Below are 17,444 nucleotides of genomic sequence, written 5' to 3' on the forward strand. Positions count from 1 at the left end.
ATTATATTTAAAACATTCTTCAAGTTCTTCTTTAGATAATTTATATAAAAATACACTTATATATTACATAAAACCTTAAATTACACAAATAGCGAGTGATGAAAATTGCTCAAAGCAAGTTGTGGTCGAAGTATTCGTGTTTCACGTCAAGTGGATTTTGCCGCGGTTGATGGAACTGGTGTTGCTTCAGATTATTTAGAGGTTTCGAACATCTTAACTGATAAATTTGATGTTTCTGCATTTTCATCAATTGACAACACAGATAAAGAATCTGCTGCCGGAGCGGTTTCCCTTCTTGTTCCGCTAAAAGCATCTGTTATTACTCCAGATAACTGGAAGGTCAAAAGTGCAGTAAATGTTGCAGAGGCTGATGCAATTGCTGTTTCAGAAGAAGAGCCAGTTGCTGCTTCAGATAATAGGGAGGTCTCAGATGTGGATGCTGATGCACTTGATAGAATTGCGGTTTCGGAAGGAAAGTCAATTGTTGCGTCAGATCATTACGAGGTTTCAGATAAAGTGGTTGCCTCGAAGATCGTAGATAATGAGTTTGTTGTTTCTGCATTTCCGATTGAAGACGACGGTGATTCAGAATCTGTAGCTGTAGGCGTGGTTGGCAGAATTGTTGTTCCGGAAGAAGAGCCAATTGTTGCTTCAGATGACTTCGAGGTTTCAGATAAAGTGGTTGCTTCGGAGATCGTAGATGATGAGGTTATTGTTTCTGCATTTGCGATCGAAGACGACGGAGATTCAGAATCTGTAGGCGTGGTTGGCAGAATTGTAGTTTCGGAAGAAGACCCAATTGTTGCTTCAGACGATTTCGAGGTTTCCGACAAAGTGGTTGCTTCGGAGATCGTAGATGATGAGGTTATTGTTTCTGCATTTGCGATCGAAAACGACGGAGATTCAGAATCTGTAGGCGTGGTTGGCAGGATTGTCGTTTCGGAAAAAGTGCCAAATGTTGCTTCAGATGACTTCGAGGTTTCAGATAAACTGGTTGCTTCGGAGATCGTAGATAATGAGTTTGTTGTTTCTGCATTTCCAATTGAAGACGACGGTGATTCAGAATCTGTAGGCGTGGTTGGCAGAATTGTTGTTTCGGAAAAAGTGCCAATTGTTGCTTCAGATGATTTCGAGGTTTCAGATAAAGTTGTTTCTGCATATGCGATTGAAGACGACGGAGACTCAGATTCTGTAGCCGTGGTTGGCAGAATTGTTGTTTCGGAAGAAGAGCCAGTTGCTCCTTCAGATGATTTCGAGGTTTCCGACAAAGTGGTTGCTTCGGAGATCGTAGATGATGAGGTTATTGTTTCTGCATTTGCGATCGAAGACGACGGAGATTCAGAATCTGTAGCTGTAGCCGTGGTTGGCAGAATTGTTGTTTCGGAAGAAGAGCCAATTGTTGCTTCAGATGATTTCGAGGTTTCAGATAAAGCTGTTTCTGCATTTGCGATTGAAGACGACGGAGATTCAGAATCTGTAGCTGTAGCCGTGGTTGGCAGAATTGTTGTTTCGGAAGAAGAGCCAGTTGTTGCTTCAGAAGATTTCGAGGTTTCAGAGAAAGTGGTTGCTTCGGAGATCGTAGATGATGAGGTTATTGTTTCTGCATTTGCGATCGAAGACGACGGAGATTCAGAATCTGTAGGCGTGGTTGGCAGGATTGTTGTTTCGGAAGAAGACCCAATTGTTGCTCCAGACGATTTCGAGGTTTCCGACAAAGTGGTTGCTTCGGAGATCGTCGATAATGTGTTTGCTGTTTCTGCATTTTCGATTGAAGACGACGGAGATTCAGAATCTGTAGGCGTGGTTGGCAGAATTGTAGTTTCGGAAGAAGACCCAATTGTTGCTCCAGACGATTTCGAGGTTTCCGGCAAAGTGGTTGCTTCGGAGATCGTCGATAATGTGTTTGTTGTTTCTGCATTTCCAATTGAAGACGACGGTGATTCAGAATCTGTAGGCGTGGTTGGCAGAATTGTTGTTTCGGAAGAAGAGCCAGTTGCTGCTTCAGATGATTTCGAGGTTTCAGGTAAAGTGGTTTCTTCGGAGATCGTAGATGATGAGGTTATTGTTTCTGCATTTGTGATATAAGACGACGGAGATTCAGAATCTGTAGGCGTGGTTGGCAGGATTGTTGTTTCGGAAGAAGACCCAATTGTTGCTCCAGACGATTTCGAGGTTTCCGACAAAGTGGTTGCTTCGGAGATCATCGATAATGTGTTTGCTGTTTCTGCATTTTCGATTGAAGACGACGGAGATTCAGAATCTGTAGGCGTGGTTGGCAGAATTGTAGTTTCGGAAGAAGACCCAATTGTTGCTCCAGACGATTTCGAGGTTTCCGGCAAAGTGGTTGCTTCGGAGATCGTCGATAATGTGTTTGTTGTTTCTGCATTTCCAATTGAAGACGACGGTGATTCAGAATCTGTAGGCGTGGTTGGCAGAATTGTTGTTTCGGAAGAAGAGCCAGTTGCTGCTTCAGATGATTTCGAGGTTTCCGACAAAGTGGTTGCTTCGGAGATGGTAGATGATGAGGTTATTGTTTCTGCATTTGCGATCGAAGACGACGGAGATTCAGAATCTGTAGGCGTGGTTGGCAGGATTGTTGTTTCGGAAGAAGACCCAATTGTTGCTCCAGACGATTTCGAGGTTTTAGATAAACTGGTTGCTTCGGAGATCGTAGATAATGAGTTTGTGGTTTCTGCATTTCCAATTGAAGACGACGATGATTCAGAATCTGTAGTCGTGGTTGGCAGAATTGTTGTTTCGGAAGAAGAGCCAGTTGCTGCTTCAGATGATTTCGAGGTTTCCGACAAAGTGGTTGCTTCGGAGATCGTAGATGATGAGGTTATTGTTTCTGCATTTGCGATCGAAGACGACGGAGATTCAGAATCTGTAGCCGTGGTTGGCAGAATTGTCGTTTCGGAAGAAGACCCAATTGTTGCTCCAGACGATTTCGAGGTTTCCGACAAAGTGGTTGCTTCGGAGATCGTCGATAATGTGTTTGCTGTTTCTGCATTTTCGATTGAAGACGACGGAGATTCAGAATCTGTAGGCGTGGTTGGCAGGATTGTTGTTTCGGAAGAAGAGCCAATTGTTGCTTCAGATGATTTCGAGGTTTCCGACAAAGTGGTTTCTTCGGAGATCGTCGATAATGTGTTTGCTGTTTCTGTATTTCCAATTGAAGACGACGGAGATTCAGAATCTGTAGGCGTGGTTGGCAGGATTGTTGTTTCGGAAAAAGTGCCAAATGTTGCTTCAGATGACTTCGAGGTTTCAGATAAACTGGTTGCTTCGGAGATCGTAGATAATGAGTTTGTTGTTTCTGCATTTCCAATTGAAGACGACGGTGATTCAGAATCTGTAGGCGTGGTTGGCAGAATTGTTGTTTCGGAAGAAGATCCAATTTTTGCTTCAGATGATTTCGAGGTTTCAGATAAAGTTGTTTCTGCATATGCGATTGAAGACGACGGAGACTCAGATTCTGTAGCCGTGGTTGGCAGAATTGTTGTTTCGGAAGAAGAGCCAGTTGCTCCTTCAGATGATTTCGAGGTTTCCGACAAAGTGGTTGCTTCGGAGATCGTAGATGATGAGGTTATTGTTTCTGCATTTGCGATCGAAGACGACGGAGATTCAGAATCTGTAGGCGTGGTTGGCAGGATTGTTGTTTCGGAAGAAGACCCAATTGTTGCTCCAGACGATTTCGAGGTTTCCGACAAAGTGGTTGCTTCGGAGATCGTCGATAATGTGTTTGTTGTTTCTGCATTTCCAATTGAAGACGACGGTGATTCAGAATCTGTAGGCGTGGTTGGCAGGATTGTTGTTTCGGAAAAAGTGCCAATTGTTGCTTCAGATGACTTCGAGGTTTCAGATAAACTGGTTGCTTCGGAGATCGTAGATAATGAGTTTGTTGTTTCTGCATTTCCAATTGAAGACGACGGTGATTCAGAAACTGCAGCTGTAGGCGTGGTTGGCAGAATTGTTGTTTCGGAAAAAGTGCCAATTGTTGCTTCAGATGATTTCGAGGTTTCAGATAAAGTGGTTTCTTCGGAGATCGTAGATGATGAGGTTATTGTTTCTGCATTTGCGCTCGAAGACGACGGAGATTCAGAATCTGTAGCCGTGGTTGGCAGAATTGTCGTTTCGGAAGAAGACCCAATTGTTGCTTCAGATGATTTCGAGGTTTCAGATAAAGTGGTTGCTTCGGAGATCGTAGATGATGAGATTATTATTTCTGCATTTGCGATTGAAGACGACGGAGATTCAAAATCTGTATCCGTGGTTGGCAGGATTGTTATTTCGAAAAAAGAGCCAATTGTTGCTTCAGATGATTTCGAGGTTTCGGGTAAAGTGATTGCCTCGGAGATCGTAGATAATGAGTTTGTTGTTTCTGCATTTTCGATTGAAGACGACGGAGATTCATAATCTGTAGCCGTGGTTAGCGGAATTGTTGTTTCGGAAGAAGAGCCAATTGTTGCCTCAGATGACTTCGAGATTTCAGATAAAGTGGTTGCTTCGGAGATCGTAGATAATGAGTTTGTGGTTTCTGTATTTGCGATTGAAGACGACGGAGATTCAGAATCTGTAGCTGTAGCCGTTTTTGGCAGAATTGTCGTTTCGGAAGAAGAGCCAATTGTTGCTTCAGAAGACTTCGAGGTTTCAGATAAACTGGTTGCTTCGGAGATCGTAGATGATGAGGTTGTTGTTTCTGCATTTCCAATTGAAGACGACGGAGATTCAGCATCTGTAGCTGTAGCCGTGGTTGGCAGAATTGTTGTTTCGGAAGAAGACCCAATTTTTGCTTCAGATGATTTCGAGGTTTCAGATAAAGTGGTTGCTTCGGAGATCGTAGATAATGAGTTTGTTGTTTCTGTATTTCCAATTGAAGACTTCGGAGATTCAGATTCTGTAGCTGTAGCCGTGGTTGGCAGAATTGTCGTTTCGGAAGAAGAGCCAATTGTTGCTTCAGAAGACTTCGAGGTTTCAGATAAAGTGGTTGCTTCGGAGATCGTAGATAATGTGTTTGTTGTTTCTTCATTTTCGATTGAAGACGACGGAGATTCAGAATCTGTAGGCGTGGTTGGCAGGATTGTTGTTTCGGAAAAAGTGCCAATTGTTGCTTCAGACGACTTCGAGGTTTCAGATAAACTGGTTGCTTCGGAGATCGTAGATAATGAGTTTGTTGTTTCTGTATTTCCAATTGAAGACGACGGAGATTCAGAATCTGTAGCTGTAGCCGTGGTTGGCAGAATTGTTGTTTCGGAAGAAGAGCCAGTTGTTGCTTCAGATAAATGGGAGGTCTCAGTTGAAGTGGATGTTGCTGCAGTTGATAGAATTGTTGTTTCGGAAGAAGAGCCAATTGTTGCTTCAGATGATTTCGAGGTTTCAGATAAACTGGTTGCTTCGGAGATCGTAGATAATGTGTTTGTTGTTTCTTCATTTTCGATTGAAGACGACGAAGATTCAGAATCTGTAGGCGTGGTTGGCAGGATTGTTGTTTCGGAAGAAGAGCCAATTGTTGCTTCCGATGATTTCGAGGTTTCAGATAAACTGGTTGCTTCGGAGATCGTGGATAATAAGTTTGTTGTTTCTGCATTTTCGATTGAAGACGACGAAGATTCAGAATCTGTAGCCGTGGTTGGCAGGATTGTTGTTTCGGAAGAAGAGCCAATTGTTGCTTCAGGCGATTTCGAGGTTTCAGATAAAGTGGTTTCTGCATGCCCAATTGAAGACGACGGAGACTCAGCCTCTGTGGCCGTGGTTGGCAGGATTGTTGTTTCGGAAGAAGAGCCAATTGTTGCTTCAGATGATTTCGAGGTTTCAGACAAAGTGGTTGCTTCGGAGATCGTAGATAATGTGTTTGTTGTTTCTGCATTTCCAATTGAAGACGACGGTGATTCAGAATCTGTAGCTGTAGCCGTGGTTGGCAGAATTGTTGTTTCGGAAGAAGACCCAATTTTTGCTTCAGATGATTTCGAGGTTTCAGATAAAGTGGTTGCTTCGGAGATCGTAGATAATGAGGTTGTTGTTTCTGCATTTCCAATTGAAGACGACGGTGATTCAGAATCTGTAGCTGTAGCCGTGGTTGGCAGAATTGTTGTTTCGGAAGAAGAGCCAATTGTTGCTTCAGATGATTTCGAGGTTTCAGATAAAGCTGTTTCTGCATTTGCGATTGAAGACGACGGAGATTCAGAATCTGTAGCTGTAGCCGTGGTTGGCAGAATTGTTGTTTCGGAAGAAGAGCCAGTTGTTGCTTCAGAAGATTTCGAGGTTTCAGACAAAGTGGTTGCTTCGGAGATCGTAGATAATGTGTTTGTTGTTTCTGCATTTCCGATTGAAGACGACGGAGATTCAGAATCTGTAGCTGTAGCCGTGGTTGGCAGGATTGTTGTTTTGGAAGTAGAGCCAATTGTTGCTTCAGATGACTTCGAGGTTTCAGATAAAGTTGTTTCTGCATTTGCGATTGAAGACGACGGAGACTGAGATTCTGTAGCCGTGGTTGGCAGAATTGTTGTTTCGGAAGAAGAGCCAGTTGTTGCTTCAGACGATTTCGAGGTTTCCGACAAAGTGGTTGCTTCGGAGATCGTCGATAATGTGTTTGTTGTTGCTGCATTTCCAATTGAAGACGACGGTGATTCAGAATCTGTAGGCGTGGTTGGCAGGATTGTTGTTTCGGAAAAAGTGCCAATTGTTGCTTGAGATGACTTCGAGGTTTCAGATAAACTGGTTGCTTCGGAGATCGTAGATAATATGTTTGTTGTTTCTGCATTTCCAATTGAAGACGACGGTGATTCAGAATCTGTAGGCGTGGTTGGCAGAATTGTTGTTTCGGAAGAAGATCCAATTTTTGCTTCAGATGATTTCGAGGTTTCAGATAAAGTTGTTTCTGCATATGCGATTGAAGACGACGGAGACTCAGATTCTGTAGCCGTGGTTGGCAGAATTGTTGTTTCGGAAGAAGAGCCAGTTGCTCCTTCAGATGATTTCGAGGTTTCCGACAAAGTGGTTGCTTCGGAGATCGTAGATGATGAGGTTATTGTTTCTGCATTTGCGATCGAAGACGACGGAGATTCAGAATCTGTAGGCGTGGTTGGCAGGATTGTTGTTTCGGAAGAAGACCCAATTGTTGCTCCAGACGATTTCGAGGTTTCCGACAAAGTGGTTGCTTCGGAGATCGTCGATAATGTGTTTGTTGTTTCTGCATTTCCAATTGAAGACGACGGTGATTCAGAATCTGTAGGCGTGGTTGGCAGGATTGTTGTTTCGGAAAAAGTGCCAATTGTTGCTTCAGATGACTTCGAGGTTTCAGATAAACTGGTTGCTTCGGAGATCGTAGATAATGAGTTTGTTGTTTCTGCATTTCCAATTGAAGACGACGGTGATTCAGAAACTGTAGCTGTAGGCGTGGTTGGCAGAATTGTTGTTTCGGAAAAAGTGCCAATTGTTGCTTCAGATGATTTCGAGGTTTCAGATAAAGTGGTTTCTTCGGAGATCGTAGATGATGAGGTTATTGTTTCTGCATTTGCGCTCGAAGACGACGGAGATTCAGAATCTGTAGCCGTGGTTGGCAGAATTGTTGTTTCGGAAGAAGACCCAATTTTTGCTTCAGATGATTTCGAGGTTTCAGATAAAGTGGTTGCTTCGGAGATCGTAGATAATGAGTTTGTTGTTTCTGTATTTCCAATTGAAGACTTCGGAGATTCAGATTCTGTAGCTGTAGCCGTGGTTGGCAGAATTGTCGTTTCGGAAGAAGAGCCAATTGTTGCTTCAGAAGACTTCGAGGTTTCAGATAAAGTGGTTGCTTCGGAGATCGTAGATAATGTGTTTGTTGTTTCTTCATTTTCGATTGAAGACGACGGAGATTCAGAATCTGTAGGTGTGGTCGGCAGGATTGTTGTTTCGGAAAAAGTGCCAATTGTTGCTTCAGATGACTTCGAGGTTTCAGATAAACTGGTTGCTTCGGAGATCGTAGATAATGAGTTTGTTGTTTCTGTATTTCCAATTGAAGACGACGGAGATTCAGAATCTGTAGCTGTAGCCGTGGTTGGCAGAATTGTTGTTTCGGAAGAAGAGCCAGTTGTTGCTTCAGATAAATGGGAGGTCTCAGTTGAAGTGGATGTTGCTGCAGTTGATAGAATTGTTGTTTCGGAAGAAGAGCCAATTGTTGCTTCAGATGATTTCGAGGTTTCAGATAAACTGGTTGCTTCGGAGATCGTAGATAATGTGTTTGTTGTTTCTTCATTTTCGATTGAAGACGACGAAGATTCAGAATCTGTCGGCGTCGTTGGCAGGATTGTTGTTTCGGAAGAAGAGCCAATTGTTGCTTCAGATGATTTCGAGGTTTCAGATAAACTGGTTGCTTCGGAGATCGTGGATAATAAGTTTGTTGTTTCTGCATTTTCGATTGAAGACGACGAAGATTCAGAATCTGTAGCCGTGGTTGGCAGGATTGTTGTTTCGGAAGAAGAGCCAATTGTTGCTTCAGGCGATTTCGAGGTTTCAGATAAAGTGGTTTCTGCATGCCCAATTGAAGACGACGGAGACTCAGCCTCTGTGGCCGTGGTTGGCAGGATTGTTGTTTCGGAAGAAGAGCCAATTGTTGCTTCAGATGATTTCGAGGTTTCAGACAAAGTGGTTGCTTCGGAGATCGTAGATAATGTGTTTGTTGTTTCTGCATTTCCAATTGAAGACGACGGTGATTCAGAATCTGTAGCTGTAGCCGTGGTTGGCAGAATTGTTGTTTCGGAAGAAGACCCAATTTTTGCTTCAGATGATTTCGAGGTTTCAGATAAAGTGGTTGCTTCGGAGATCGTAGATAATGAGGTTGTTGTTTCTGCATTTCCAATTGAAGACGACGGTGATTCAGAATCTGTAGCTGTAGCCGTGGTTGGCAGAATTGTTGTTTCGGAAGAAGAGCCAATTGTTGCTTCAGATGATTTCGAGGTTTCAGATAAAGCTGTTTCTGCATTTGCGATTGAAGACGACGGAGATTCAGAATCTGTAGCTGTAGCCGTGGTTGGCAGAATTGTTGTTTCGGAAGAAGAGCCAGTTGTTGCTTCAGAAGATTTCGAGGTTTCAGACAAAGTGGTTGCTTCGGAGATCGTAGATAATGTGTTTGTTGTTTCTGCATTTCCGATTGAAGACGACGGAGATTCAGAATCTGTAGCTGTAGCCGTGGTTGGCAGGATTGTTGTTTTGGAAGTAGAGCCAATTGTTGCTTCAGATGACTTCGAGGTTTCAGATAAAGTTGTTTCTGCATTTGCGATTGAAGACGACGGAGACTGAGATTCTGTAGCCGTGGTTGGCAGAATTGTTGTTTCGGAAGAAGAGCCAGTTGCTGCTTCAGATGACTTCGAGGTTTCAGATAAACTGGTTGCTTCGGAGATCGTAGATAATGAGTTTGTTGTTTCTGCATTTCCAATTGAAGACGACGGTGATTCAGAATCTGTAGGCGTGGTTGGCAGAATTGTTGTTTCGGAAGAAGAGCCAATTGTTGCTTCAGATGATTTCGAGGTTTCAGATAAAGTTGTTTCTGCATTTGCGATTGAAGACGACGGAGACTGAGATTCTGTAGCCGTGGTTGGCAGAATTGTTGTTGCGGAAGAAGAGCCAGTTGCTGCTTCAGATAATTGGGAGGTCTCAGTTAAAGTGGGTGTTGCTGCAGTTGATAGAATTGTTGTTTCGGAAGAAGAGCCAATTGTTGCTTCAGATGATTTCGAGGTTTCAGATAAAGCTGTTTCTGCATTTGCGATTGAAGACGACGGAGATTCAGAATCTGTAGCTGTAGCCGTGGTTGGCAGAATTGTTGTTTCGGAAGAAGAGCCAGTTGTTGCTTCAGAAGATTTCGAGGTTTCAGACAAAGTGGTTGCTTCGGAGATCGTAGATAATGTGTTTGTTGTTTCTGCATTTGCGATTGAAGACGACGGAGATTCAGAATCTGTAGCTGTAGCCGTGGTTGGCAGAATTGTTGTTTCGGAAGAAGATCCAATTTTTGTTTCAGATGATTTCGAGGTTTCAGATAAAGTGGTTGCTTCGGAGATCGTAGATAATGTGTTTGTTGTTTCTGCATTTCCGACTGAAGACGACGGAGATTCATAATCTGTAGCCACGGTTGATGCAATTGTTGTTTCGAAAGATGAGCCTAGTATTGTGCCAGATGATTGGGATTCGTAATATTCATTTTGATGTAAGGAATCGTCTTCTTTGCTTTCCAGTTCAGATGATTCGCTTGTGGAGATTGGCTCAGAATTTTCTTCAACCGTTTGTGCTGCCGAAGATTCTAAGTATTTTTCCTCGTAACTCCGTTCGTTAGTTTCGTTAGAAAATTCAGAGCTATTGCCCGCCAAAAACATAGATGAATCTTCTTTGGTGTAGTATTCTATTTCGCCATTATCAGAGGACTCAGACTCGTTTGAAAACGGATGCTCATCATCATCAATAAATCCTGATTTTGCGGTTTCCATACTCGAAGACTTATCGACATCTGTGTCTGCACTTGAAGATTTAAGTGATAATTCTTCCGAGCACGAATCCTCATCATCATCAATGGATTTATAGTCACTGATTTCCATACTCGAAGACCTATCGACATCTGATTCAGCACCTGAAGATTCAAGGGATAATTCTTCATTACTAAAGGAGCTGCTTTTATCTTCCCCCAGGGAGGACGAATCTTCATCATCATCAATAGATTTAGAGTCACTGATTTCCATACTCGAAGACTTATCGTCATCTGATTCTGCACCTGAGGATTCAAGGGATAATTCTTCATTACTAAAGGAGCTGCTTTTATCTTTCCCCGAGGACGAATCCTCATCATCATCAATAGATTTATAGTCACTGATTTCCATACTCGAAGACTTATCTAAATATGTCGCTGCTCCAGAAGAGTCAAAAGATGATTCTTCAATACTTAAGGAGCTGCTTTCATCTTCCCCCGAGGACGAGTCCTCATCATGATCAGAAGATTCAGAGTTGCTGGTTTCTATAACCGAAGAGTCATCTTCATCAGTTGCCGAAATTGATGAGTCATGGGAGAATTCTTCATACGTATCCGAAAAGGTATTTATATTCCCAAAGCATCGTTTACGACGATTTCCTGTTGTAAGGAATTGCTTACAATATTCTCGCTTTAATCGTGTATCCACTGTTTGCATATCGAACGTGCTTGTAACCTTGTCACATTCCGCTATTATACAATACTTATATTCTCTGTTAATTTCCAGCTTTGCTAATATATATTCGTTTTCTGCATTTTTTAGGCAATCTCTATCGTTTCCACCACATTTACTTATTTGAATTTCATTTCTAATTTGTGCAGATTCTAATTTTTGCTTAACGTGTGAAAAACAAATATTGTCTACCCATTTCGCAGAAAGATGCGTGGAATTGATTACAACAAGTGTTATCATACAAACGGAGAGGGCGAAAAATTTACATAATTCCATTTTCACTTTTGCACTTAGTTATTATTTAGTTATATGACTCGGAAATTGTTAGGCGACTAAAGAAAATCCGCGGAGACTGTACGTAAGGAGAAGTACTTTCTATTTATATACCCCTATTGGGCGCGCTCCTTCAGCTTTTACTCCAACTAGATTTTTGTAGCTAATTGTTTCAGTAAATTGGAAAGATACCGACAAGCAATATTTTACTTCAAAAGTAAATATTTTTACAAAAGCTGTAAAATGATTTATTTTAAATGGAAAAAATGAAAATTATGAACAATAAATAATGATATTTCATATTATATGGCCATAAACAGTAGGCCTCATCATTTACGTACTAAATTTTTTTAGGTATAAATTAATAAAAATACAAATATAAAAAAATTTTATAGTTCGAAAAACATTAATATTCGGTGGTTCACCTTTTAAGTTGATAACAGCAATCATCAAGCCACGGTGCTCGTTAGCCAAATCTTTATTAATTTACTTTTGCTTACATCTATTGCCTTAACTATGGCCTTGAGACGCTCCAGAAACGAATCTCAAGCTGCCCGAATGTGACTTGCAGCACATCGCCTACTCGCAGACAATGGCTTTTTCCAGCATCTCGAGACTAGTGAATCTTGTAGTTCGCACTTTGCTCTCCAAAATGGCCCAAAGAGATTAATCCATCGGATTCGCGTCTGGTCAATTTGAGAGCCATTGTGCAGACATTATGAAGTTGGGAACGTTGTTTTTTAGCCATTCTTGGTTCACCTGAGCTTCGTGAGACGGTGTCGAATCTTGTTGAAACATCCATGGTCTGCCACCGAAATGTTTGTCAGCGCACGGCTTCAAACCAACCTCCAAAATACTTTCCCATTTACCTTGATGCCAGGCTCGATAAAAACGATTGGAGAGCGCCCATCTGCGATTTCAGCTGCCCAAACTATTACATGTGGCGGGTGCTGCCTCCTGGTGTCCAACCGATAATTCAAATTCTCGTATGAACGGTCGGTCAAATACACCTTATTGTTTTGGGAGCTTACGAATTGCTCAACTTGAAAAGTTTTCTCGTCAGCAAACTCAATGTTTGCAAATTGACCGTTTTCGGCCAAGCGAAACAACTCCTTCGGTCTAGGCTCTCTAGGCCTCTAGTCTGACTTGTTGCTCCTTTGGTGTGCGATCATGCGCATTTTGGATCTTGTAAGGCTTGGCATTGAGATCATTTTTCAGTTCAGTTCTTCGCCATTAGATTGGCACTTCGTCGGGGATTTCGCTCATGTCGCTTCTTCACTTGTTGAACCATTTCACGTGACGTTGCAGTATTTTGATGACTACCTCCATGAAGTTTCGCGATGCTACCAGTATCACTGTAACGAGTAATGGTGCGACAAACAAAAACTTTGTTCGCTGGTTCTGATTTTCCAGCCAAATATCATGCAATCACACTATTACGGTTGAAATCCATTATTGATTTTCTTTTTCGCGTTTACTCTCGGCTAAATTCGTACGCGCGCTTGTAAATAATACTCTGGACTGTCATTTAGTCAACTAACAGACAGCTAATACCCGTGCATCAGCTAAGCGAGCGGTCTGAATTTGGTTACACTTTGAGTGCCGGACCCTGAATTTTCTTAACTTGAATGCTTTCGTCAATCAACGAGGCACAATCGGAACAAACCAAATCATCGACCGCAGCACGGATGACCTTAACTCTGAACTCTTACTACCCTCGTTTCCTTATATTTTCGGCATTGTAGGGTCCTCCAAGCTACCGCTTATATTCTTAGCAAGTGATGCTTCAAGTACTTTGGAGCAGAGGTTAGCTCAGAGCACCGAGTTACTGTGCAAAAAAAACATTTAATTTTATTTTTCAACCCAATGTTTCATGTGTCATCATAAACCGGTTTTCAACAGAAAAGAGCTCATAAAACTTGCATTTTTCTTAAAATTGTTTACCGATTAAACGAACTATAAGGGGATTTATTATTTTTTATAAGGCATCATAAATCGATTAATTTTGAGTCATATACATTTTTTTTAAACATGCGCGTATGCACATATCTACATATATACGCGAACGTAGATGATGGGGTGTAATAGATATTTCACTAATCTAATCGTTTATTTAAAAGAGATAACTTGAAGTAAATAGATAATATGTATTACACATGGGATTTTTCTACAGCAATAGAAATAAAAAAAATAAAGTGACTAAGTTGGTTGGAACCCATGGGATTTTTTTTTAATTACCCCTTGGTTGAAAGCTTCTGTGCAGAGTAACTCGAAACAAAACTTTTTTTTTTAAATCACCCTAATAACGGCCTAAAGTCATTAGGGGGTCCAAAAAAAATTTTTTTGCATATCGAGATACTCACTAATCTTTGTTTTCATTTCAAATAAGAGCTGACTTTTTTGATCTCTTCTAATGTGTGCACACAGACGTATATTTCCAATAGAGGAAACTACATTGTGAAAGTTCAAAAGGTTCATAGAACATATTAATACACATGCATACACATATTAACTTTTTTAGAGAATAATAATAGAAATTTTCTTATTAGGATGGTAAATTTTATTAACTGATTAAATTGGAAAATTCTTAGAAAATTTGTGTGCCAGTCCGACTCAACGATTTTTCGGATTTTATTCACATTTTCTATGATGAGCCTACCAGAATGCGCCTCATCTTTGAAGTCAATATTATCAGCGGGGAAACTTTGAAATCGAAAAAATATATTTGACTGTGTACTCCAACTTTTTCCAGTGGAACGATTCCATGTCAAGAATCCAAGTGTTTTAGATATTGGCAGGTTTGAGTATAAAACGAAGTGAACTAAAAAAAATTTGGCGAAAAAATTTATAATTTTGAAATGTATTCAATGTTGAAAATTTTAGAGTAGAGTATTTTAAGGTTGAAATAATCGGTTCTTATAAACTGCTTAAAATTTTAAAATTGAATTTTTAATTTTTTAGTATCAAATGTATTTTTGGTATTTTTAAACTGCTTAAAATTTTAAAATTGAATTTTTAAATTTTTTAGTATCAAATGTATTTTTGGTGGGGAGTGTCTTGTAAAGGCGTTACACCTCTCCATTTCTGCAAAGAAGGGGTTAAGACCGGGTCAAAAGTGTACCAGGAGAATGTCCTAGAAGGCGTGGTGAAGCAGTTGAACAGTACTCTCTTCAATGGAGAGCGTTGGATCATCCAGCAAGATTCCACTCCAGCTCATAGGGCAAAAACCACCCAGCAGTGGCTAAAAGACAATATTCCTGGGTTCATAGCCGGAGAAGTTGGCCGTCTGGGAGTACAGATCGGAAACCATTGGACTACAGTTTACGGTCAGAATTGAATAACATAGCCCGTCGAAGACCTCACAAAAATTTTATGTATAGTTCTACTGCAAAAGCTTAATGCCGTAATCGTTTGAAGGCTTGTATAGAAATGATAAGACAACTTCAAGTGAAAATTAAATTTGTTTTTAATATTTATATGATGAAATTAAAATAAATTCTTGTAGAAAAGGTATTATAATTAATATCTATAACGGACTTAACTTGTATCAGCGGTCGATCGAAGATCTTGCTAAAATTTAACAGAGAAGTTATAAGAAAAATGATAGGGGTATTAACTGGTCATTGTTTAATAGGCAGCCACGCTAGAAGGTTAAGACTCCCGTACTTCAATTTCTGTAGAAGCTGTCTTAATACAGAAGAAGAGTAAACAGTCAGACACCTTTTATGTGAGTATGAAAGCTTAGCTACGAGAAGGCTGCGCACTCTTGATACAGCATTTTTAACCGATGTAGTGGACATAGCCTATCTAAAACTAACGAAGCTCTGCTCGTTTATTAAAGCTACCGGATGGTTTAAAAAGGAACACGTAGGGTAAGGATAAGCTCCAGTGGTATCACAATGGACCTGCGAAAGGTCTAAGTGTGTCTTTATGCCAACTACCCTACCTACCTACCTAACTTGTATCAGAACTAATGGCAGGATTAAATATAATCTGGCATGTAAAATTGCTAACGTCTTAGACTATAAAATAAATGAAATGAATTTGAATTTATTCTCATTTCTCAGATTTATTCCATAATTTGCATGCCAGCCGAATTTCGACAATGATTGACAGCTAATTATCAAGTAGCAGTTTGCTTCATTTTATCTTAATACGTGAAATTGTACACCAATTTTACTGCATTTCCATTGGATATCCAGTTCTTCGCTCTGGTTTTGTAAAGCTTACCATTTTATCTCAAGTTAAACTTTTATACTTTACAATCCTTTGCCTTCCGCGCTTGGTGTCAGCGTAAATACTGAAAATTTTATTTAGTTTATAATTGACTGGATAAATATTTAATGATGTTGTGATGATGTCGTTCAGTGTCACTCAAGCACACAAACCTACTTGTATTCATAGCTTGCATAATAATTTGAAACAAGTTTTTTTCCTAACACACACAGACACACAAATTAGCATATATACATACAAGCGCAACTATACACTTTATTAAATGTACAAATTTACACTATATTCTGCAAGGACGCGCTGAAGTGTCCTTGCTTGCGTCGGTTGCATCGCGGCTTGACTGCTTGGCTATTTGGCACCAGTAAGCGTTTTCGCACACACTTCAAGTCATATCTTTGCTTCATTTGCATATCTTAATTACGATTTTGTTGGTCTGTTTGTGTTTGGATTTGAGTGTGTGCCTTTTCCCGCACTCTTCTAGTGCATCTCATTATCACGCATACATACTCTCACCAAAAGCAGCGGCAGCCCACCAACATTCTTTGCTGGCTTCTTCTTGTTTATTTTTATTTCTTTTTTTTTCTCTGCGGCTTCCTCGCCATCTACTTCTACCATTTTCACATTTTGCTCATTCATAGCGAAAAGTAGGGTAGGTGATGACGCCCGCACGGCTGACATGCTGCAACACGTTAATGCAACTGCTAACTCTGCATAAGTTATTAGCATCATTTACCGCATCGGCGCTGCATTTGTGCGAATATCGTAAGTTGCTCTCCTATGATGATGGGTGAGCGACAACCCTTAGTCAGCGAGGGTTGCCTGTATTGTGCAACTTAGCACGCGTAGTGTCGCCATAACCACAACCGCAAGTTTAACAAGTTAGCGTGGCGAAGAGTGAAGTAAAGCGAAAAGAAGCAGAACTAAGAAAAACTAAGAAACCCTATTGCGTAAATAGCTCGAAGCTAAGACGGGAGTAGAGTGATAAAAGAAAATATTAATAAAAACAGGTATGAGAACAAACAGCAGCACAACAAGTGAGACAATCTAGGTAGCTATGGCTTGCTGATCTGTACCCAAGTGAGCTCGGGAGTAAGCACAGAGGTAAGTGCAGAGCGGAGTGGTAAAATTGAATCAACAAACATTGACAACAGTCACGCTTTGCGGCTCGCGAAGTAAGTGCAAATTTTTTCATTGGCTTAGTCGCCGTGCAGAAAGTAAGAAAGTTGGAAGGCAGTTGATATTACCGTTTATTAGTTAGGTAACTATGGTTTTAAGGGTCCATTTTCTTTTACCAATTTTTTTTTTTTTTTACTTTTCTTCCCTCCATATAACTATATATTTTGCTTTTTGATACACTCTTATATATACCTTTCATACTTCGAGTTAACTTTACTCTTTATTTATTTCAACTCCAATACTTAACCAACTTCCTCTATACACTTTTTCCCATTAAGTTTTGTATTATCCTTTGAAATGCATTTAAAGTTGCCTACTAAGATGGAACGTTGATTTAAACAGAAAAGTTAAAAGCTAATGAAAAAACCGATTAGTACCTAAAGCAACTCTATGTTAAGTGCATAAGTGTGTAAGCGAGGAGTATAGTTTTAGTTTTAATCCTGTTTTCTTAGATCTTTTGCTTCGCTTTATTCATTTTGTTTGTTTTTTTATCTTCTTTTTTTTGTTTTTTTTTCGCGGTTCACTAGTTTTACCGCTGAATTTGTAGTAGTATACTAGTTCCTGTTGTATGTAAAGCAAACTTGTGTACAACACCGTTAA

At 40.5% G+C, this 17,444-nt stretch overlaps 1 protein-coding gene across 1 annotated transcript; it reads right to left on the reverse strand.

The window, feature by feature from the left end:
• Positions 1-497: 497 nt before the first annotated feature.
• LOC129244133 (serine-rich adhesin for platelets-like) lies at positions 498-11,499 on the reverse strand. The gene has a single exon (XM_054881749.1). The coding sequence runs from the start codon at positions 11,436-11,438 to the stop codon at positions 498-500; it is 10,941 nt and encodes a 3,646-aa protein (XP_054737724.1). The 5' UTR covers positions 11,439-11,499.
• Positions 11,500-17,444: the final 5,945 nt, after the last annotated feature.

Source organism: Anastrepha obliqua, chromosome 4, assembly GCF_027943255.1.
Source record: "Anastrepha obliqua isolate idAnaObli1 chromosome 4, idAnaObli1_1.0, whole genome shotgun sequence".
In the NCBI taxonomy this organism is placed as follows: Eukaryota; Metazoa; Arthropoda; class Insecta; order Diptera; family Tephritidae; genus Anastrepha; species Anastrepha obliqua.